Source organism: Tachyglossus aculeatus, chromosome 2 (genome assembly GCF_015852505.1).
Source record: "Tachyglossus aculeatus isolate mTacAcu1 chromosome 2, mTacAcu1.pri, whole genome shotgun sequence".
Taxonomy (NCBI): Eukaryota; Metazoa; Chordata; class Mammalia; order Monotremata; family Tachyglossidae; genus Tachyglossus; species Tachyglossus aculeatus.
In genome coordinates, this window is record NC_052067.1 from 105,994,967 (window position 1) to 106,019,349 (window position 24,383).

Genomic DNA, 24,383 nt, shown 5'->3' on the forward strand with positions numbered 1-24,383 from the left:
TTCCCACTTTGACTACTTATTCCTTCCTGAACTCCCTGATTCCTCTCTCTCCCCAGTCCAATCCATATTTCATTCTGCTGCCCAAATCACTTCTCTGAAAAATATTCAGTCCATGTCTTCCTTCTCCTAAAGAACCTCAAATAGTTTCCTATCCACTTCTCCATCAGACTCCTTACCAATGGCTTTAAAGCACTCAACCACCTTGCCCCTTCCTATCTGACCTTGCAGATTTTCTATACAAGCCAGCATGCTCCACTTGCTCCCCTAATGCCAGCCAACTCACTGTACCACAGTCTTGTGTCTCACACCACTGACCCCTTGCCCACATCCTCCCCCCATCCTGGAACTCCTTTTCCCCTGTCATATCCAGTAGTTTATAACTTTCCTCACCTTCAAAGCCTTATGAAAATCACATCTCCTCCAAGAGGCCTTCCCTGACTAAGCCCTCATTTCCCTTACTCCCTCTCTCTTGTGTGTCACCCTTGTATCTGGACTTGTACCCTTTAAGCATTTAACATTCACCCCACCCTCAGCCCCACAACATTAATGTACAAGCACATGATTTATTTTAAACTCTATCTTCCCCTCTAGATTGTATGTTCTTCGTGGACAAGGAATAGCCACAAAGATGCTCTATAGGAAGCAGCATGGCATATTGGATAGCATGCTGGCCTGGGAATCAGAAGGTCATGGGTTCTAATCCTTGCTCCACCACTTGTCTGCTGTGTGGCCTTGGGCATGTCACTTCACTTCTCTGTGCCTCAGTTACCTCATCTGTAAAATGGGGATTAAGAGTGTAAGCCCTATGTGAGACAGGGACTGCGTCCAACCTGACCACCCCCGGCCCAACTATGAGCTCATTGCTTCTCATTAGAGAAGCAGCATGGCTCAGTGGAAAGAGCCACTGGTCATGGGTTCAAATCCCAACTCCGCCAATTGCCAGCTGTGTGAATTTGGGCAAGTCACTTAACTTCTCTGTACCTCAGTTACCTCATCTGTAAAATGGGGATTGACTGTGACTTCCCCATGGGACAACCTGATCACCTTGTAACCTCCCCAGTGCTTAGAACAGTACTTTGCACATAGTAAGTGCTTAATAAATTCCATTATTATTATTATTATTATTGTGGGCAGGGATTGTCTCTCTTTATTGCTATATTGTACTTTTCCAAGCCCTTAATACAGTGCTCTTCACACAGTAAATGCTCAATAGCTATGATTGATGAAATACCGTAATTATTATCAATATTATTATTATTACATTCATCAACTCTTGTACATTGTACTCTCCCAAGTGCAAGATGTGATTATAATACTGTGTGTTCTGCACACAGTAAACCCTTAGTAAATATGATTGATTAATTGATTGATGAATACTGGACCTGTGAGTGATATGTAGGAAAGATACAAGGTGCCACAAAATGTGCTCCAACAGAGAAGTTAACCAGAGTACAGTCAGCGGTACAGCTTGTTAGGCCTCAGTGCACTGTTTGAGTGGAGTTTCTTTGTGTAATTTTTAAGCCCTTCTGCTTCTTCAGATGTGGACAGTATGGGATTTTGTGGTGGTCTGCATATGAAACAGTGCCACCAGCCACAACAGGAGACTTACACCTTGAGGGATATATCTTTATTCATAACTTTCTTCCAAAAGAAGAAACCTTCCCCAAAAACAAAATAAAATAAAATTTGGTTGTGTTGTTCTACTTTGATGAGACATGAAACTATAAAATGGAAGTTAAAAGAATTCTAAACTGGAAGTTAGAGAAGCAGCATAGTGTAGTGGATAGAGCATGGGCCTTGAAGTTGGAAGGTCATGGGTTCTAATTCTGGCTGTGCCACATGTCTGCTATGTGACCTTGGGCAAGTTACTTCAATTCTCTGGGCCTCAGTTACCTCATCTGTAAAATGGGAATTGAGACCGTGAACCCCATGTGGGACAAGGGACTGTGTCCAACCTGATTTGCTTGTATCCACCCCAGCGCTTAGAATAATAAGAGTAATAATAATGCCATTTATTAAGTGCTTACTATGTACAAAGCACTGTTCTAATGCTGGGGAAGTTACAAGGTGATCAGGTTGTCCAATGGGGGGCTCACAGTCAATCCCCATTTTACAGATGAGGGAACTGAGGCACAGAGAAGTTAAGTGACTTGCCCAAAGTCACACAGCTGACAATTGGCACAGCCAGGATTTGAACCCATGACCTCTGATTCCAAAGCCCATGCTCTTTCCACTGAGCCACACTGCTTCTCTGAACAGTGCCTGCTTAGAACAGTGCCTGGTACATAGTAAGTGGTTAATAAATACCATATTTATAATTATTATTAATATTATAAAAGGATATGTATATATGTACATATTTATTATTCTATTTATTTATTTATTTAACTTGTACATATCTATTCTATTTATTTTATTTTGTTAGTATGTTCGGTTTTGTTCTCTGTCTCCCCCTTTTAGACTGTGAGCCCACTGTTGGGTAGGGACTGTCTCTATATGTTGCCAACTTGCACTTCCCAAGCGCTTAGTACAGTGCTCTGCATACAGTAAGCGCTCAATAAATATGATTGATTGATTGAATGATTGATTGATATGTTGTGTCAAGACTCATAGCAGATACTTGTTGAGAAGGGGAAGCAGCATGGCCTCGTTGAAAGAACAAGGGCCTGCAAATCAGAGGACCTGGGCTCTAAACCCAGCTCTACCATTTGTATTCTGGGTGACCTTAGTTAAGTTACTTAACTTTTCTGTGTCTCTGTTACTTCATCTGTAAAATGGGGTTTAAATCCTCTTCCCTCCTACTCAAACTGGGAGTCCCATGTGGGACAGATACTGTGTCCAGCCTGATAGACCTGTACTTATTCCAGTGCTTAGGCAGTACTTGGCACCTAGCAGGCACTTAACCAATACCATTGATAAATGGCTATATTCAAACTTGCCCATTCTCGAGCACTTTGAACATTATGCAGAAACAAAAGCCTTTCTGCTTCCAAGAAAGTGGGAGATCCTCGGTGTGACAATCTCCAACAATGGGTAAGGGTATCGATAAAGAATGCAAAGAGGTTGAGCACTTGGACAGCTAATGAAAGGACATTACGAAATGCAGGTCAGTAGCATAAATGGCTTAGAAATATGTGGCCAGACCTAAGAGTACCAAACTACTATGGAGTCATGGGCATTAGATAAGTGGGTAGAGTGAGCTGAGGGTTGAATGTAGCTATAGACTGTATCGAACAAAGGTGGAACTCTCCTGACTGGAAAGCAAAACCCTGAGTCTCATCAAAGTTTTTTACACCACCTAATCTTTCTCCTTTCTGGATCTGTAGACAGAATCTCACAGAGCACAAGGTTGTCATCCTGGCACAATAATCAGTGGTATTCACTGAATGTTTACTACGTGCAGAGCACTGTACTAAGAAAAATAAAAATGACATGCCATCCGAGAATTGTTCTAGCGCTCAGTCTGGCTCACCTTCTACTAATTTTTTTTTTAAATCTCTGTAGAAAAGGGGAAAGGCACACAGGTGGGCTGAGAATGTCCACTTCCTGAATCCATGAGACAGTCTTAGGAGAGAAGTACCCAAGACTTTCTTCTCATACAGTCATCTTTCACCAATCTCTACCTTCATGCATTTAGTAAACCTGAACCAGAAACAAATTACAGATTTACACACACACACACATACGCACACACACACACACACACACACACACACACACACACACGCATCAATTGAAGAGAAAATATTCCTGGAAAATGATTCTTATTTTATGAAGTTAGAGACATGTATTCAAAGTGGAATAGAATAGCATCAATCAATAATAATAATAATAATAATGACATTTATTAAGCGCTTACTATGTGCAAAGCACTGTTCTAAGCGCTGGGGAGGTTACAAGGTAATGAGGTTGTCCCACGGGGGCGCTCACAGTCTTCATCCCCATTTTACAGATGAGGTAACTGAAGCACAGAGAAGTTAAGTGGCTTGCCCAAAGTCACACAACTGACAATTGGCAGAGCCGGGGTTTGAACCCATGACCTCTAACTCCAAAGCCCGGGCTCTTTCCACTGAGCCACGCTGCTTCTCCTGATAATTTCCTGAGTACTTACTGCATTCTGTTTTTTTTAACATCTAAATTTCGTAGGGAAAAACTTTAGTTTTAGAAAAAAATAATACAGCAATATGACTATCTCCTTGGATCTGCATGAAAGCATTCTCCAGAAGAGATGAACATGCTCTTACATGAATGTAATATTAGATTTTCTTAATGGCTGGGACCCCTAAGCACTTTGATACTCACCTCTGCTCTACTCTCACAGACCTTACATACATATTCTTATTCTCTGTTGCATCTCCTATCTGTCATTTATTTTATTGTCGGTCTCCCCTGCTAGATTATAAACTCCTTGAGGACAGGGTCATGTATTCTCTCACAAGCACTTAGAATAGTGCTCTGTAAACAATAAGTGCTCACTAAATAGAGAAGCAGCATGGGTCAGTGGAAAAAGCAAGGGCTTTGGAGTCAGAGGTCATGGGTTTCAATCCTGGCTCCGCCAATTGTCAGCTGTGTGACTTTGGGCAAGTCGCTTAACTTCTCTATGTCTCAGTTCCCTCATCTGTAAAATGGGGATTAAGACTGTGAGCCCCCCATGGGACAACCTGATCACCTTGTAACCTCCACAGTACTTAGAACAGTGCTTTGCACATAGTAAGTGCTTAATAAATGCCATCATTATTATTAAATAGCATTGATTGATTGATTGATAGGTCAGGAAAGATAAGTATTGAAAAATAACTTGGCAGAGTGGAAAAAGGACAGGCTTAGGAGCAAGAGGACCTGGGTTCTAATCCTGCTCTGTCAATTGCTGGCTAGTTTCCTCAATTGTAAAATAGGGATTTCCTCAACTGTTCTCCCTGTGACTGAGCCCCAAGTGGGACAGGAACTGTGTCAAACCTGATTAACTTGTTTCTACCCAATTGCTTAGCACAATGCTTGACACATAGTAAGTGCTTAACAAATACAGTAACAATAATAACAATAATAATAATAATAATAAATATTACTTTCCCTCTTTACAGTTTAGGAAACTGAGGCACAGAGGGGCTAAGTATCTCTCAGCCAGTCAATCAATCGTATTTATTGAGTACTTACTCTGTGCAGAGCACTGTACTAAGCTCTTGGAAGAGTACAATACAACAATATAATAGGCACATTCCCTGTCCACATCGAGTTTATAGCTTGGAAAGGAGGAGAGAGAAATTAAGACATTAATATAAATAAATAAACAAATTAGAGATATGTACATAGGTCCTGTGGGGCTGGGACGGGGGGATGAATAAAGGGAGCAAGTCAGGGCAATGCAGAAAGGAGTTCAAGAAAAAGAAAAGAGGGCTCAATCAGGGAAGGTTTCTTGAAGGAGCTATGCCTTCAATAAGGCTTTGTTGGGTCAGGAGAGAAATTGTCCGTTGGATATGAGGAGGATGAGCATTCCAGATCTGTCCTAAATTCACACAAGTTAGTGATGGAACTAGGATTAAATCCTAGGTCTCCTAACTCTAGACATAGAAAAAGAAGGCCAATACACACACCCCAAACAAAAAACAACAAAAAAAATGTTAGTGAAAACTAACTGAAGAAAGTCCACATAATACTTACCGGCAGCTATAAAAGACCCTCCTCCTGCTTTATACAGAACATGGCTGGCAAAGGGAGCTGCACAGATGATGAAGAATGTCGCTATCATGATGGCAGCAACACCCAGAAGTGTGAAGACAGCCCAGAAACCACGATAAACTAGAAACCCCAACCAAAGAGAGGGAAAGAAAAAACTTGGTTATATTTTCTTCACGGCAGCTTAATGCATAGGTAAGTTCCTTTCCTGTTTGCATTTTTTCTAATGAATGGAAAAGAAAGCCACCCTTCCATTCATTCATTAATTGTATTTATTCATTCATTCATTCATTCAATCGTATTTATTGAGCGCTTACTGTGTGCAGAGCACTGCACTAAGCGCTTGGGAAGTACAAGTCAGCAATATACAGGTTACCCTCCACATGTGCTCAGTTAGGCTGCAGTCTAAGACCTGATTGGGCCCCACAGAATAAATGATGTTTAGCTGGAACAAAAACCTGATCTTGTTTTTGCCCAGGGGACAGACTTACTGCTCTTGGGAAGTTCTCTTTTTGAACTCAGAGTCTAATGCTTTAGAAGATGGAGCATCCAAAACTTCAGGCATGAAAATTTTGGATCCCTGCCGAGTTGAATCAGATTAGAGACTTTCCCCAAACATATAGAAAGACCTGAAAAGGCATATTGAAATCCTTACCAGTGGGTCACAGTTGCCTTGAAAGCTCTGTTAAGATGCTGTTTTTGCAGCCAAGTGGAGACTTAGAAAGTGAAAATCCCTCAAACGTGTACCAATTGTAGAGATTGCTTTTCTTTGAAAAATGTTCCAAAGCAACAGAAATGGGAGGCAGAACTAAAGGCAACACTTTTGAAGCAGAATTAAGCATTTAAATCAGATGCATTCAGTCGGTAAAGTTATGTCCTAATATTTTGTACTTTGTTAAATTCAAAATGGGAAGTTTCAGAAGCCTTTTCGTCAAGGACAAGGGATGTCAAATTAATGGATGCAGCTGGTGATAAATGGGCTGAGGGCTTGGCCAAAAAAAAAAAAAAGTGTTTCTAATGATCATTTTTGAGCTGGTTAATTGCACATCTATTAAACAAATTCATCATTTTCCAAAGGCTACAACACCGAAATAAATTCTTCTTGTAAATGTAAGTAGGGGTGAATCAATGCAGCCTATTAGCCAAATTATGAGTTCTGATGAGCTGGATGCCAGATCAGGAAAACATGGAGATTGTAGGGAGTAGGGAAAAGCAAATCTGTTAAAACAGGCCCACCTGGCAAAGTAGATACCTGTCAATCAACTGGTACTTTAGAAAATGAAGAGGGAGGGAGGCAGGAAAGCGAAGGGTTCACTGCTCCCATCTACTCAGCAGAGGGGGGCAAAAACATAATGGGATCATGTAGGCCGAAACGTAGATTGGAGGGCCTGGGGAATCTAGATTTGGTACCCAAATTTATAAATAATTGATCAGCCAAGCACTTATGGTATAAAGATGAGCTACACGATAAGGCGTCAAGGAAGCATGCTTTCAATAACAGTTTGCACCCAAACATAGAAAATCCCCAATAATAATGATAATGATGGTATTTGTTAAGTGCTTACTATATTCCAAGCACTGTTCTAAGCACTGGGGGAGATACAAGGTAATTAGGTTATCCCACGTGGGTCTCACAGTCTTAATCCCCATTTTACAGATGAGGTAACTGAGGCACAGAGAATGATGATGATGGTATTTGTTAAGCACTTACTATATGCAAAGCACTATTCTAAGTGCTGGGGGGGATACAAGGTGATCAGATTGTCCCATGTGGGGCTCTCAGTCTTAATCCCCATTTTACAGATGAGGGAACTGAGGCACAGAGAAGTTAAGTGATGTGCCCAAAGTCACACAGCAGACAAGTGGTGGAGCCGGGATTAGAACCCATGACCTCTGACTCTCAAGCCTGGTCTCTTTCCACTGAGCCACGCTGCTTCTGAGAAGAGAATAGAAGTGACTTGACCAACATCATACAGCTAAGTGGTGGAGCAGGGATTAGAACCCATGACCTCTGATTCCCAAGCCCAGGCTCTTTTCACCGAGGAATGCTGCTTCTCTAATGCCAAAGAGGAACTGTATTCAATAAAAATCAGGGGGAAAAAATAAATATTTGATCTTCTGGTCAAACAAATCATGTACATCCACTACAAAGTGAGAGAGAGCGATTGTGGGTGAAATAGGAACTCATCGGTGAATACTTCAATCAGTCAATCAAGCAACCAATAGTAGTTATGGAGATCTACTTTTGTGTACAGCACTGTAATAAAGGCTTGGGAAAGCAAAATAGAGTTAGAAGACATAATCTCTGCCCTCACTGAGATTTCAAGCTAGCACAGGTGACAGACTCAAAATAAACACAGATGAGAGAAAAAGAGAACAGAAAACTAGGTTTGTGGATGAGTAAATGCCTAAGTAGTAGACTGTAAGTTGATATAAACAGAAGTACTGTAGGTGCTAGTGAGTCAATAAGTGCAGAAGTGGTCATTGTGAAGATACATCCTGGGGGAAGGAAAATTAATCAGGGAATCCTTATAAGGGAGATTGGATTTCAAAGGTGTTTAGAAGATAGGACTTGCTGCAGTCCATAATATTTGGGGGAATTCAAGGCAACAGGAAAAGTGGGAGCATGAGAGTAGGTTAGCTTGAGTGAAATGAAGAGTGGAAGCTGAAGTTTAGTGGGAAAATAAAGTGGATAAATAAAAGGAGAGACCTGATAGTGGAATGGCTTAAATCAATCAATCAATCAATCAGTGGTATTTGTTGAGTTCTTGCTGTGTGCTGAGTACCATATGAAGTGCTTGGGAAAGAACAATACAACATAGTTAGTAGACACAGACCTCTCACCACAAGGAGTCTGAATTCCACAGGGGGAGACAGACTTTGAAATAAATTAGAGATAGGGGAAATAGTGAAGTATAAGAATATTTACATAAGCACTGTGATCCTGGGGTAGATACCAAAGTGTTTCAGTAGTACATAGTCAAGTGCATAGTAGACACAGAGAAGAGGGTGTTAGGAAAAATAAAAAGCTTAGTCTGGGAAGGACTGAAGGGAGAGAGAGTTCCAGGCCAGAGAAAAAACACGGACAAGGGGTTGGTGGTGAGATAGAGGAGACTGAGGGACAGAAAGCAGGTTGGCATTAGAGAAGCAGAGTTTGTGGGTTAGGTTTTAGAAGATCAGCATCATTAAATAGGGGAGAGAGAGAGAGTTGATTGAGTGCCTTGAATATGATGGTAAGGAGTTTTTCCATGATGTGGAGGTGGATGGGCAACCATCAAAGGTTTATGAAAAGTGCAGAGACATGGACAAGACGTTTTTTCAAAAAACTGATCGGGACAGCTGAGTGAAGTGTGGACTGTAGAGGGGACACAGGAGGCTGGGAGGTCAGCAAGAAGACTTATTCAGTAGTCATGGTGAGACGATGTGCAAAGTGCTTGAACCAGTATAGCAGCAGTTTGGATGAAGATGAAAAGGTAGATTTTAGCAATGTTATGTAGGTGGAACTGACCGGATTTGGTGACATATTGAATATGTGGATTGAATGAGACAGATGAGTTTAGAATAATGCCAAGATTACAAGCTTGTGAGTCAGGGAGGATGGTGGGGCTGTCCTAGGGATAGAAAAGCCAGAGGAAGGACAGGGTTTGAGTGGGAAGATGAGAAGTTCTGTTTTGTACATGTTAAATTTAAAGTCTTGTTATGTCATCCAAATAGAGATATCCTGAACACAGAAAGAAGTGAGAGACTGCAGAGGAGAGGGCTTAGGACTGAAGAGGTAGATTTACTTGTAAACTGTGAGCCCACTGTTGGGTAGGGACCGTCTCTATATGTTGCCAACTTGTACTTCCCAAGCGCTTAGTACGGTGCTCTGCGCACAGTAAGCATTCAATAAATACAATTGATTGATTGATTGATTGATTTGGGAATGATCTGCATAAAGATGATTGTTGAAGCCATGGGGTTGAATGACTTGTCCAAATGAGTGGGTATAGATAAACAGAGGATCCAGAACTGAGACTTGAGGGACTCCCACAGTTAGAGGATGACAGGCAGAGGAGGAGTTCATGGAAAAAGTCTGAGAAGGAGTGGTCAGAGAAATTGGAGGAGACCCAGGAGAAGACAGTGCCAGTGAAGCTAAGGTTGAATAATGTTTTCAGAAGCAGGGGGGTGTCAAAGGCAGAAGAAAGGTTGAAGAGGATTGGGATTAGTATTAGAAGGTCTTTGGGTTTGGCAAGAACGAGGTTAATGGTGATTTTAAGAGAGGGACATTGTGGATTGGAGTGGGCAGAAGCTAGATTGCTGGGGAGTCGATGAGAGAGTTGGAGAAGAGGAAATGGGTGCAGTAAGTTTAGACAACTTGCTCAAGGAGCTTAGAGAGTACGGTAAGAGGGAGATGGGGCAATAACTGGGAGGTATCATTGGTCTGAAGTTTCTACTTTTTTTCCATGGTATTTGTTAAGGGGTTACTATGTTCCAGGCACTGTTCTAAGCCCTGGGATAGATACACAGTGATTAGGTTGGGTACAGTCCATGTTCCACTTGGGGTTCACAGTCTTAATCCCCATTTTACAGGTGAAGAAACTGAGGCACAGAGAAGTTAAGCGACTTATCCAAGATCATTCAGCAGACAAATGGCAAAACTAGCATTAGAACCTATGTCCTTCTGACTCCTGGGCCCGTGTTTTTCCACTAGGCCATGCTGCTTTTCTTTTTTTTATGATATTTGTTAGGCACTCATTATATTCCAGGCATTGTACTAAGCGCTGGGTTAGATTCAAGCTAATCAAATTGGATACAGTCCATGTCCTACATGGGGCTCACTATCTGAATTCCCTTTTACGTCTCTTGATATAGAGAGGGGAACAGACAACCATGTGTATTGTACTCTCCGAAGCGCTTAGTACAATGCTTAGCACACAGTAATTGCTCAATAAATACGATTAAATGAATGAATGAATGAATGAATGAATGAATTGAAAGTTTTTGAGAAGTGGGGACAGTGTTTGAAAAATTATCCTGGCAGCTCAGATAAATATAAGCTAAAGAGGAGGGAGGTTGGAGACAGGGAGATCAGCTAAGAGACTATCCTTCTAGTTTGGATAGGATAAGTATCTGGACCAGAATTGTGGCTGTTTCTAAATTGTAAGCTTATTGAAGGCTGCGACTGTGCCTATTAATTCTGTTGTACTGTTCTATTTGTTCAGTAAAGTGCAATTAATTGGTAATTGATTGGTTATTTGGATGAAGAAGAAAGGAAGGATTTGGGAAGTCTTTTGCAGAAAAAACTGACAGGATTTAGTGACAGAGTGAATGTGAGCTTTGAAAGAGTACAAGGCGCCAAGGAAATATTAAAGATCATACCTAGGTTATACAGGCTTCAGAGACTGTGAAGATGGTGGTGTTGTCAACTACGATGTGAAACTTTGATGATGAAGTGGATAGGGAAGGGAAGGTATGGAGTTCAGTGTTAGATTACTGAGCTAAGGTGCTTCTACAACACTCATATAATAAAAATGTGTCCTGGAAGCAAGAGGAAATATGGCATTGGGGGGACGTTACAGGTCTGGACTAGTTAGATAGATTTGGAAGTTATCTGCAGCGTGTAGCTGATGCCAAGGACTGGACTATGGACCACTCCCAGGGAGTGGTGATTTAACCTCATGCTTGAATCAAGTATTTATGTCTTATTCTTACTAAAACAAATCAAGGCCATTTGATACTGTCTTTTATTTTCATGAATTTTTGTTACTATATGTTGCCGACTTGTACTTCCCAAATGCTTAGTACCGTGCTCTGTACACAGTAGTGCTCAATAAATATGATTGGATGAATGAATGAATTAATGTATATAAAGTGCCTCACAGCCATCCCTAGGGGATGTGTTCATCAGATAATTATATACCACCCACTGGAACCCACCATCATTCACCCTACCAACCTGGAGCCTTGGATAAATTCCACAGATTATTTCCACTCCACAATCATCCAGCTGAGCCGTCTTGATGGCAATCCAAAGACTATGATTACCTCTATTACTATGAATTTACCCACATGCTCTCTCCCTGCCTTTCCTTTGTGCAACACTACTCCTCTTCCCTCACTGAAACCTTCACCCATAGCCTGCACTGAATATTCCAGACCTTTAACCACCCCTAACACTGTGTCTCCAGTGTCCCTAACCCCTCATACTTCGATGATAAGCTAGATAGAAGCCATCAGGTAACCTTGGTGTTGCCCTCGACTCATTTCTCTCATACAACCCGTGTATTCAATGTGCTACCAAATTCTGTCAGTTCACATCATAGCTAAAATCAACCCTTTCTTCTCCATCCAAACTGCTTCCACATTCATTCATTCATTCAATCATATTTATTGAGCACTTACTGTGTGCAGAGCACTGAACTAAGCGCTTGGGAAGTACAAGTTGGCAACATATAGAGACAGTCCCTACCCAACAATGGGTTCACAGTCTAGAAGGGGGAGAATCCAAGCACTTATCATGTCATCCTGTTTTGACTACTGAATCAGCCTCCTGTCTCTCCCCTCTCCAGTCTATACTTCATTCTGCTGCCCAGATCATTTTTCTACAAAAAGTTCAGTCCATATCTTTCTACTCCTCAAGAACCTTCAGTGGTTCCCCATCTACCTCCATATAAAAAGAAACTCCTTTCCATTGACTTCAAAGAACTCAATCAGCTTGTCCTACAGCCCTGCCTCCATACTTCACTCCTGCAGTGCCAGCTTGTTCACTGTGCTCCAATCTATTCTATAATACTAATGATGATGGTATTTGTTAAGCGCTTACTATGTGCCAAGCACTGGACTAAGCACTGGGGGGGATACAAGCAAATCGAGTTGGACTCAGTCTCTGTCCCAAGTGGAGCTCACAGTCTCAATCCCCATTTTAAAAATGAGGTAACTGAGGCACAGAGAAATGAAATGACTTGCCTAAGGTCACACAGCATTAAATTGGCAGAGTGGGATTCGAACCCATGACCTCCTTATTCCCAGTCCCATTCTCTTTCCACTAGGCCACTGCCTACCCTTTCCCACATCCTTCTGAACTGGAATTTCCTGCTACTCCATATGCACCAGACCACTCTCCCAACCTTCAAAGACCTATTAGGGCACATCTCCTCCCTTTAAACCCTCTTTTACCCAACTCTCTCTCCCTTCTACATCATCATCTATACACTTGGATCTGTATCCAAGTAGACATTTGGTATTCACCCACCCTCAGCCCCACAGAATTTATGTACATATCTGTAAATTATTTATTTATATTAATGTCTGTCTGCCCCTCTAGACTGTAAACTCATCCTGGGCAGGGAACGTGTCTATCAGCTCAGTTGTACTGTACTCTCCCAAGTGCTTAGAATAGTGTTCTGTACACAGTAAGCGCTCAATAAATACGATTGATGATTGATGCTCTGCTCACAGTAAGCATTCAATAAATATGATTGATTGATTGATCAGGTGTGAACTTCTCCCACAGCCAACTTTGCTTTCTCAATGTTCTCCTGCCTCCATTTCCTCCTCTTCCTCCTGAACTGTTTCCCAGGAGCAAGTTTCCTGCGTTACTTTAAAACATGACCCTTCTGTCTATACTTTGGATCCCATCTCCTCTCACCTCAAAACAACTTCTTTTTACCCTCCTCCACTCTCTAATTACTACCCCATCATCTCATGATAATAATTGTGATGTTTGTCAAGCACTTTTTGTAAAGAACTGTACTCCGAGCTGGGATTGATAGAAAGAAAAATCAATAGAAGAGAAGCAGCATGGCTCAGTGGAAAGAGCATGGGCTTTGGAGTCAGAGGTCATGGGTTCAAATCCCTGCTCTGCCAATTGTCAGCTGTGTGACTTTGGGCAAGTCACTTAACTTCTCTGGGCCTCAGTTACCTCATCTGTAAAATGGGGATTAAGACTGTGAGCCCCCTGTGGGACAACCTGATCACCTTGTAACCTCCCCAGCACTTAGAACAGTGCTTTGCACATAGTAAGCGCTTAATAAATGCCATTATTATTATTATTATTATTATTATTATTATTATTATTATTCATTCGGATACAGTTCCTGACCATGCCAACGATCAATAAATCAATTGTATTTATTGAGTGCTTACTGTGTATGGAGCACTGTGTACTAAATGCTTGCGAGATTACATTATAACAATATAACAGATGCATTCCTTGCCCACAAGCTTAAGTTCTAAGTAGGAGGGAGAACAGATTTTGAATCCCCATTTTACAGATGAGGAAACTGAATCACAGGCAAGTTGTGGCAAATAATAATAATAATAACAATGATAATGGCATTTGTTAAGTGCTTACTATGTGCAAAGCAATGTTCTAAGTGCTGGGGGTGATACAAGGTGATCTGGTGTCCCACATGGGGCTCACAGTCTTAATCCCTATTTTACAGACAAGGTAACTAAGGCTCAGAGAAGTTAAGTTACTTACCCAAGGTCACACAGCAGACATGTGGCAGAGTAGAATTTGAACCCAAGACCTCTGACTCCCAAGCCCATGCTCATTCCACTGAACCACTCTGCTAGAACCTATGTCCTCTGATCCTAAGCCCTTGCTTTTTGCCCTAGTTCATATTCTCCTCTACATTCTTCCCCTCTGCCTTAGATTCAAACATTTATCAAAACCTACACCATTTCCAGACTGGTAATAAGTTAAATTCAAAAAAAACCCAAAGAACCAAGTTAAAGTGTCTTCTTTCAAGAATTTTTAGGGTAAGTGAGGACAAAGTTGAGAGTCTGTGACATTTCTAAAGTTCGCAAAAATAAACCTGAATTAAAAGATCACTAAAACATCTAAGAATGAAGTGGTCTATTAACATAGGCATATCTGGGTTTCTGTATAAATGCAACTAGAGCACACCCAAGCAGGAATTCAATAAGAAAACATCCTTTTTTTCTGAATTCTAGCTAAATATTCTGAAAAAACAATGAACCTTACCAAACCCCCATTATTATTCTCATGAAAAATCCCTGTGATCAATCAAGCAATCAATCAATCGTATTTATTGAGCGCTTACTATGTGCAGAGCACTGTACTAAGCGCTTGGGAAGTACAAATTGGCATCACATAGAGACAGTCCCTACCCAACAGTGGGCTCACAGTCTAAAAGGGGGGAGACAGAGAACAGAACCAAACATACCAACAAAATAAAATAAGTAGGATAGAAATGTACAAGTAAAATAAATAAATAAATAAGTAAATAGAGTAATAAATATGTACAACCATATATACATATATACAGGTGCTGTGGGGAAGGGAAGGAGGTAAGACGGGGGGATGGAGAGGGGGACGAGGGGGAGAGGAAAGAAGGGGCTCAGTCTGGGAAGGCCTCCTGGAGGAGGTGAGCTCTCAGCAGGGCCTTGAAGGGAGGAAGAGAGCTAGCTTGGCGGATGGGCAGAGGGAGGGCATTCCAGGCCCGGGGGATGACGTGGGCCGGGGGTCGATGGCGGGACAGGTGAGAGCGAGGTACAGTGAGGAGATTAGTGGTGGAGGAGCGGAGGGTGCGGGCTGGGCAGTAGAAGGAGAGAAGGGAGGTGAGGTAGGAGGGGGCGAGGTGATGGAGAGCCTTGAAGCCCAGGGTGAGGAGTTTCTGCTTGATGCGCAGATTGATCGGTAGCCATTGGAGGTTTTTGAGGAGGGGAGTAATATGCCCAGAGCGTTTCTGGACAAAGATAATCCGGGCAGCAGCATGAAGTATGGATTGAAGTGGAGAGAGACACGAGGATGGGAGATCAGAGAGAAGGCTAGTGCAGTAGTCCAGACGGGATAGGATGAGAGCTTGAATTAGCAGGGTAGTGGTTTGGATGGAGAGGAAAGGGCGGATCTTGGCAATGTTGCGGAGCTGAGACCGGCAGGTTTTGGTGACGGCTTGGATGTGAGGGGTGAATGAGAGAGCGGAGTCGAGGACGACACCAAGGTTGCGGGCTTGTGAGACGGGAAGGATGGTAGTGCCGTCAACAGAGATGGGAAAGTCAGGGAGAGGACAAGGTTTGGGAGGGAAGACAAGGAGCTCAGTCTTCGACATGCTGAGCTTTATGTGGCGGGCGGACATCCAGATGGAGATGTCCTGAAGGCAGGAGGAGATGCGAGCCTGGAGGGAGGGGGAGAGAGCAGGGGCAGAGATGTAGATCTGGGTGTCATCAGCGTAGAGATGATAGTTGAAGCCGTGGGAGCGAATGAGGTCACCAAGGGAGTGAGTGTATATTGAGAACAGAAGGGGACCAAGCACTGAACCTTGGGGAACCCCCACAGTAAGAGGATGAATTCCTTTTCCAAGAGTGGCGCCTCAAGGTATTATAAGTAAGGTATTATAAGTAAATATTTTATTTGCAGTTCAATTTTAAAATAAACTTAAGGTTGATTTATTTCAAAATCTGTTCAATTGTTCGAGACAACTCCACAGCTAGTTTCCCAAAGTTAGTCTTATGTTTCAACACTTTCCCCATCACGTTCAGAGTGAAAAATGCTCTAAAAATGCTCTCATCCGAGTCTAAACAAAACAAAACAAAAGAAACTGCAGCCTTCCACATATGCCGAGATCATAGAACAGAACATTTCGGTAACTCAGTCCAGCAATTTTTTTTTTCCTTCGTCTCCATACACCACTTGCCTTGGCAATGTCATGCAGGCTTAAAAATACCATCAGGCCTGCATCAGAACAGAAGCACAGGCTGTACAGTATGTCAATTCCTGAATTCTCCAACTATTCACACACCGAACTGGATTCTCCCTTGGGCCCAAGTAGCTGGCTGGCAGTAAATTAGATGCTTAGAGAAGCACATGAACTCTTCCAGGCAACTAATGAGTCACTTAGTCCCTGGGGAAAACAGAGCCCGGCACTCTGGAAAATCATCAGTCTGGGGGACACCTCTATTCCAAGAGGCCTTCCCAGACTGAACCCCCTTTATCCCCTCCTCCTCCCCATCCCCCCCGCCCTACCTCCTTCCCGTCCCCACAGCACCTGTATATATGTTTGTACAGATATATTAATCTATTTATTTTATTTGTACATATTTACTATTCTATTTATTTTGTTAATGATGTGCATCTAGCTTGAATTCTATTTGTTCTGACGACTTGACACCTGTCCACATGTTTTGTTTTGTTGTCTGTCTCCCCCTTCTAGACTGTGAGCCCATTGTTGGGTAGGGACTGTCTCTATAAGTTACCAATTTGTACTTCCCAAGCACTTAGTACAGTGCTCTGCACACAGTAAGCGTTCTATAAATACGATTGAATGAATGAATGAATTTTTTCTGGTTTGATATCCCATTACTTAGTCTTGCCATTGCCACTCCACCCTGGAAAAGAGACTTTCAGTCAAACCGATAGTCCTGAGATTTATATGACTGTCTCCTGCCAGAGTCTTATCCCCTGACTCATACAGTTCCCTTGGGATTATAGAATCCCATTTCACCTGCCCTGGGATTTTATTTCCCTTCCTTCCATCAGATTTGCTATGCTCCACACTAAAAACTGCCTGGGAATCCCTAGAGGCCCAGTTTATGCATGGATATTTACAGTATGTGCTTTATTCCACACAAAGGGAATACTCCAAGGAAATGCAATTTCTGTGGGATCCATACAAGAGCTTGAAGGGTTTACTTATATATCCCATCATGGAATGTGTCACTATAATCTTCTGGGATCTAAACCCAATTTTGTTGTGACTTTTTTGTCGGGGGGAAGTTGTTGGGGGGAAGCTGCTTGGTTTTTTGGTGGTATTTGTTAGGTGCTTACTAAGTGTCAAGCACTATTCTAAGTGCTAGTTTAGATACAACTTAATCAAGTTGGATCGAGTCCCTATCCTATATGAGGTTCACAGTCTAAGTAGGAAGGAGAACAGTTTTTGATTCCCCATTTTACATTTGGGGAAACTGAGGCACAAGGAATTGAAATTACTTTCTCAAGGTCACACAGCAAGGCAAGTGGTGGAGCCAGAATTAGCACCCAGGCCCACTGACTCCCATGCCAGTGCTCTTCCCACTAGGTAATGCTGTTTCTAATGCTCTCACTTCTAGGGAGGTGGGAGGAAAAGCATAGATTCCACTTCACCATGATGAAGGAGGCTTGTTTCAGATAAATTCTTATGCAACAAAATGAGGTAAAAATTCAATTAATTGTATTAGATTGAAATATTTAGAAATCTTGCCTCTAATGTGCTGTGTTGAAACCTATCTTATGTACCTTCTTATAGTATTTTGGAAACTGATTTAGAAAGTTGATAATCTGAATGTCTCTTATTTCAGCAACAGTTATCTAACCTGAGGCTAATTTTGAGAAAGGCGATGATGCAAGCTTTGATCAAACAAAATAGGGCAAGTATAATACTACTACTAATAATGATGGCATTTATTAAGCGCTTACTATGTGCAAAGCACTTTTCTAAGCGCTGGGGAGGTTGCAAGGTGACCTGTATCTGTCTTAGGTAGATAAAACCCATTTTGACCGAAAAATCCAGACGGTTCAGAAAGAACACCAGTTTTGTGCTGTATGTTTGGGATAGAAGTAGTGCTGTCTAGTGGAAAGAAAAAGGCCCCATGAGTCAGAGGACTTAGATTCTAATCCCAGCTCTGTTATTTGCTTTCTGGGTGACCTCGGGCAAGTCACTTACTTTCTCTGAGCCTCAGTTTCATCAACTGTAAAATGGGGATTAAATATCTGTTCTCCCCTCCTACTTAGATCATGAGCCCCATGTGGGACAGGGACTATGTCTGACCTAATTAAGTTGCAACTACCCCAGTGTTTGATGCATAGTAAGCAATTAGCAAATATCATTTAAAAAAAAATAAGGGGACAATTAGGAAACGATCTTCCGGTTACATGACTCTGTCTGGTTTTCATGATGTTGTGTAAGAAGAAACAGCTATGCATAACAAAGTAATAATTATGGTTCTTGTTAGGTGATTAATATGTTCTGTTCATATAAAATATATATGTTTTAGTGAGGAGGTTGATACATTAGTTCATTCATAATATGACATGATGGTAGTACTCTGTGTGGATAAGAATGGATTCATTCATTCAATCATATTTATTGAGAGCTTACTGTGTGTAGAGCACTGTCCTAAGTGTGTGGGAAGTACAAGTCAGCAACATATAGAGACGGTCCCTACCCAACAACGGGCTCACAGTCTAGGAGGGGGAGACAGACAACAAAACAAAGCATGTAGACAGGTGTCAAAATTGTCAGAATAAATAGAATTATAGCTATATGCACATCATTAACAAAATAGAGTAGTAAATATGTACAAGTAAAATAAATAGAGTAATAAATCTGTACAAATATATACAAGTGCTGTGGGGAGGGGAAGGAGGTAGGGTGGGGGATGGGGAGGAGGAGAGGAAAAAGGGGGCTCAGTCTGGGAAGACCTTCTGGAGGAGGTGAGCTCTCAATAGGGCTTTGAAGAGAGGAAAGGAGGAAGAGAGCTAAGAATGGATGTGGGAAAGGGTGTGTAATAAGAGCCTATCAGGATTTAGCAGTAGCTGGAATGTGAGTTTTTTTAATGGTATTTATAAAGCTCTTATTATGTGCCAGGCACTGTACTAAGCACGAGATAATTATATTGGACATAGTCCATGCCCCACATGGGACTCCGAGCTTTAATCTGCATTGTACAGATGAGATAATTGAGAAACAGAGAAGTTGTGACTTGATAAGTGAGTTGAAAAGTAATTTAGAGTAACGGGAATGAAATGACCAGAAAGGTGGGGATTAATCTTTGAATGCCTCTTGGTTTTACAGTTTTGAAGATGAAGAGGGACATGGTTAGACTGTAAGCTTCTGGTGGGCAGGAATTGTGCCTACCAACTCTATTGTACTCTCCAAAGCACTTAGAACAATCCACTGTAAACAGAAAGTGGTCACTAAGTATCACTGGTTGACTGATGTACTGATTGGCAGATTCTGAGGAGGATGGAATTCCAGGTACAAGTCAAGCACAGTCAGAAGCAATAAGGTATGATGCGCCACTCAGCCAAAATACAAAAATAGATAGAAATATTGCATTTGATTGATGACAACATGTGCCCAGTGAAAAAACAGCAACAAAGGAATGTCAACAAGTTGGAATAACAAAGTGAGAAATCTAGTCATAACAGTTCAATTAGCTGTTCTGTGAGGGGATTACCAAAAGGGTATCTGGGCTGAGAAGTTTCTATAAGGGAAAATGAGATTGAATGAGAAGCAGCCATCAGCTGTTTGTGTGGCTGTAAGTATCTCCCCAAAATATGCATTGAGAGATGCCATCAGGGTCTGCATAATTTGGAACACAGACCATGGATGAAAGCAGGGCATTGCTGAGAGACTGTAAAATGAGACAAGATAGCTGAGGACATAAACTGTGGGTCTGGCGGGACAAGCATACCACATTTCACTATGACAGACATCTCTGTTTCTGCCCACTCCTTCTACAGGCTCTGGTGGAATTGAACATTCACATTTTCAATAGTTTATAGGGAACATGGTTCTTTGCATCCAAATTAATGGCTTGTTAGACAATGTACTTGGTTATCTTTAAGACTTTCAATTAGGGTGGCTCTGAAGGCTAGAAGAGCAGGAATACTGTAGAATCATTCGATCAATCAATCAATGGTATTTATTGAGTGCTTACTGTGTGCAGCGCTTGGAAGAGTACAATATAGCAGAGTTGGTAGACACGTTCTCTGCCCAAAGCAAGCTTAAAGAAGCAGCGTGGCTCAGTGGAAAGAGCACGGACTTTGGGGTCAGAGGTCATGGGTTCAAATCCCCGCTCTGCCAATTGTCAGCTGTGTGACCTTGGGCAAGTCACTTCACTTCTCTGGGCCTCAGTTACCTCATCTGGAAAATGGGGATTAAGACTGTGAGCCCCCCGTGGGACAACCTGATCACTTTGTAACCTCCCCAGGGCTTAGAACAGTGCTCTGCACATAGTAAGCACTTAATAAATGCCATTATTATTATTATTATTATTAAAGTCTAGACGGAGACACAGCTGTTAGTAAATAAATTACGGGTATGTATATAAGTGCTGTGGGGCTGAGGGAAGGGAAAATGAAGAGTGAAAAACCAAGTGCAAGAGCAACACAAAAGGAATTGGGAGAAGAGGGCCTAAATGGGGAAGGTCTCCTGGGGGAAGATGGGCCTTCAACAAAGCCTTGAAAGTGGGGAGAGTGATCATTTGTCAGATATATAGGGGGAGGGCATTCCAGACAAGAGGCAGGTTGTGCAACTGACTTCAGGTACACACTGATGCTCGCTCAACACATCATGGCCGTTCAAAAATCACAGAAACCAAAGCCACCTTTCCATTCATATTAGAAACGATCTGGGATTTATAATGAAACATTTATCACTGTGTCTTTTGAAGTATAATTGTTAAAAACCAAAAGTATTCTCCAGCCTTAGTGCTATTTCACAGATACTTTTGTGATTCAGTTGTTAACCGGATCACAGACCCAGGAAACCAGTGGAATAGTCTCTTAGATTAAATTCAGCTAATAAAGTCATTTCCATATTTTTCCATTCTTTAAGGCTAGACCTAATGAATAGGAAAGTGAAAATAAAGTGCATGATGGCAATTATTTGAATAATTTAATCCAAAAAAGTCCTTCCTTCAATGACACAGTTAAACTGTGACACTTTAAATAGACCACACTTCAAAACAAAGTAGTGTTTAAGTACGTCTATGATATATTACTTTGAGGTTAACCTATTATGCACATTCGTGAGAAGCAGCGTGGCTCTGTAGAAAGAGCCCAGGCTTGGGAGTCAGAGGTCATGGGTTCAGTGCTCTGCACATAGTAAGCGCTCAATAAATACGATTGATTGATTGACTCCCTCACTTGTCAGCTGTGTGACTTTAGGCAAGTCACTTAACTTCGTGGCTCAATGGAAAGAGCCCGGGCTTGGGAGTCAGAGGTCATGGGTTCAAATCCCAGCTCCGCCACATGTCTGCTGTGTGACCTTGGGCAAGTCACTTAACTTCTCTGAGCCTTAGTCACCTCATCTGTAAAATGGGGATTAAGACTGTGAGTCCCACGTGGGACAACCTGATGACGTTGTATCCCCCCAGCACTTAGAACAGTGCTTTGCACATAGTAAGTGTTTAATAAATGCCATCATTATTATCCAGCGCTTAGAACAGTGCTTTGCACATAGTAAGCACTTAATAAATGCCATCATTATTATTAACTTCTCTGAGCCTCAGTTACCTCATCTGTAAAATGGGGATTAAGACTGTGAGCCCCATGTGGGACAACCTGATCACCTTGTATCCACCCAGGCGCTTAGAATAGTGCTTTGCACATAGTAAGTGCTTAACAAATACCATCATTATTATTATTATTATTATTCAGAATTGAGCAGTCACACCCAACTAGACTCTATGCAGCATTATGGAATTGAAGTACAGGAGGTTTGACATTCCAAGGTAACTGATCAAACAGCCCTAATCCACTAGACTGTAAATTTGAGGGCAGGAATTATCTACCAGTTCTATTGTGTTGTACTCTCCAAAGCACTTAGTGCTAATATGTGCACAAAGTGAGAGCTCAAGAAATACCACTGATTAATTTAACCCTTTTCAGTGTGCATTTGGGCAATTTTATTGCAAAATGTCAACCGGATCTATAAAGGCACATGATTCTTGCAAGAATGAATATGTTACAACAGAAAATAATGAATACATATATACATATATAAATATACATATAATTATATATATTTTACCCCTCTCAGGGTCACATCGGGAGAGTTTCCAGTACTCTACCAGTCTCAGCTATGGGAGGGAGAGTCATGCAGAGGCATACCCATTCCATTCCTAGCTTGGGCAGTGGCTAGCAAGTGGAAGGCAATCTGCTACAAGTCAAAACTCACCTGTGCTGGGCAGCATTGGCACAGGAGAGAGTCAAGGGAGGAGACTCAAGTTTACTGCGTGAAAGGACGCAATGGTAAACCACTTCCGTACTTTTACCAAGAAAACTCTGTAGTTACACTACCAGAACGATTGCAGATGGTGAGCGGGGCGCTCTGGGAAAGATATGTCTGTGGTATCGCTATGGGTTGAAAAAGACTCAATGGCATAAGACAAGATACATATTATATATATTATACATATTATATTATTATAATATATATTATTACTATTATATTATATTATTATTTATACATATTATATCTATAAGTGTGTGTATATATATATGTACAAATATTCAATTGTATTGAGTGCTTACAGTGTGCAGAACACTGTACTTAGCGCTTGGGCAAGTACATACAACAATAAACAAACAGTCACATTGCCTGCCCAAATCAAGCTTACAGTTTAGAGGGGGAAGACAGACATCAATGCAAATAAATAAAATAAAATTACATATATTACATAAGTGCTGTGGGGCTGGGAAGGGAGAATAGCAAAGGGAGCAAGCAAAGGGTAATGCAGAAAGAAGTGGGAGATGAGGAAAAGTGGGGCTTAGTCTGGAAAGGCCTCTTGGAGGAGATGTGCCTTCATTCAGGCTTTGAAGAGGGGGAGAGTAATTTTCTGTTGTATTTGAGGAGGGAGGGTGTTTCAGGCCATAGGCAGGATGTGGGCTAGGGGTCAGCGGTGACACAGACAAGATTGAGGCAAGGTGAGAAGATTAGTACTAGAGGAGTGAAGTGTACAGTCTGGGTTGTAGAATTAAAGAAGTGAGGTGAGGTAGGAGGGGGCAAGATGGTGAAGTGCTTTAAAGCCAATGGTGAGGTGTTTTTGTTTAAAGCAGAGATGGATAGGCAACTACTGGAGCTTTCTGAGGAGTGGGGTGATATGTCCTGAACAATTTTGCAGCAGAGTGAAGTATGTACTGGAGTGGGGAGAGACATGAGGCTGAGAGGTCAGCAAAGAGGCTGATGCGGTAATCTACGTGGGATAAAATGAGTGATTGTATAAACATAGTAGCAGTTTGCATGGAAAGGAAAAGGTGGATTTATATATGATGATAGTGTTTAGATCTTTAACCTGGAGCAGCAAAATAACAATCCTGATGAATTCAGAACAAGCTGCAAATTAATCCCAGGACACATTTGACCACCCTTACCTGAATTAACCTGATTGAATTTGTTGACAATCTCAAATTCATTAGATTCATATCTCAATATGCCAAATACTTATATGAAAGAAAAGGAACTGGATAAAAAAATAAGATCAGATAATCTAAGGATCTCAGGTGGCAGAATTATTAAAGAATTGGTTAAAAGAAATTGAGTGCCCATCCTTCCCGTCTCACAAGCCCGCAACCTTGGTGTCATCCTCGACTCCGCTCTCTCATTCACCCCTCACATCCAAGCCGTCACCAAAACCTGCCGGTCTCAGCTCCACAACATTGCCAAGATCCGCCCTTTCCTCTCCATCCCAACCGCTACCCTGCTCATTCAAGCTCTCATCCTATCCCGTCTGGACTACTGCATCAGCCTTCTCTCTGATCTCCCATCCTCGTGTCTCTCTCCACTTCAATCCATACTTCATGCTGCTGCCCGGATTATCTTTGTCCAGAAACGCTCTGGGCATATCACTCCCCTCCTCAAAAATCTCCAGTGGCTACCAATCAATCTGCGCATCAGGCAGAAACTCCTCACCCTGGGCTTCAAGGCTGTACACCACCTCGCCCCCTCCTACCTCACCTCCCTTCTCTCCTTCTACAGCCCAGTCCGCACCCTCCGCTC

At 41.9% G+C, this 24,383-nt stretch overlaps 1 protein-coding gene and 1 non-coding gene across 2 annotated transcripts in view; one reads left to right on the plus strand and one right to left on the minus strand.

The window, feature by feature from the left end:
- TMEM182 (transmembrane protein 182) overlaps positions 1-24,383 on the minus strand; it is a 71,714-nt gene that overhangs the window by 31,674 nt on the left and 15,657 nt on the right. Inside the window, exon 4 of the mRNA XM_038739834.1 lies at positions 5,659-5,796. Coding sequence (XP_038595762.1) covers positions 5,659-5,796 — 138 coding nt within the window. The remainder of the gene's footprint in view (positions 1-5,658; positions 5,797-24,383) is intronic.
- LOC119924922 lies at positions 22,415-22,552 on the plus strand. Its single transcript, XR_005449600.1, has one exon. It is a non-coding gene; the product is annotated as a small nucleolar RNA SNORA7 (small nucleolar RNA).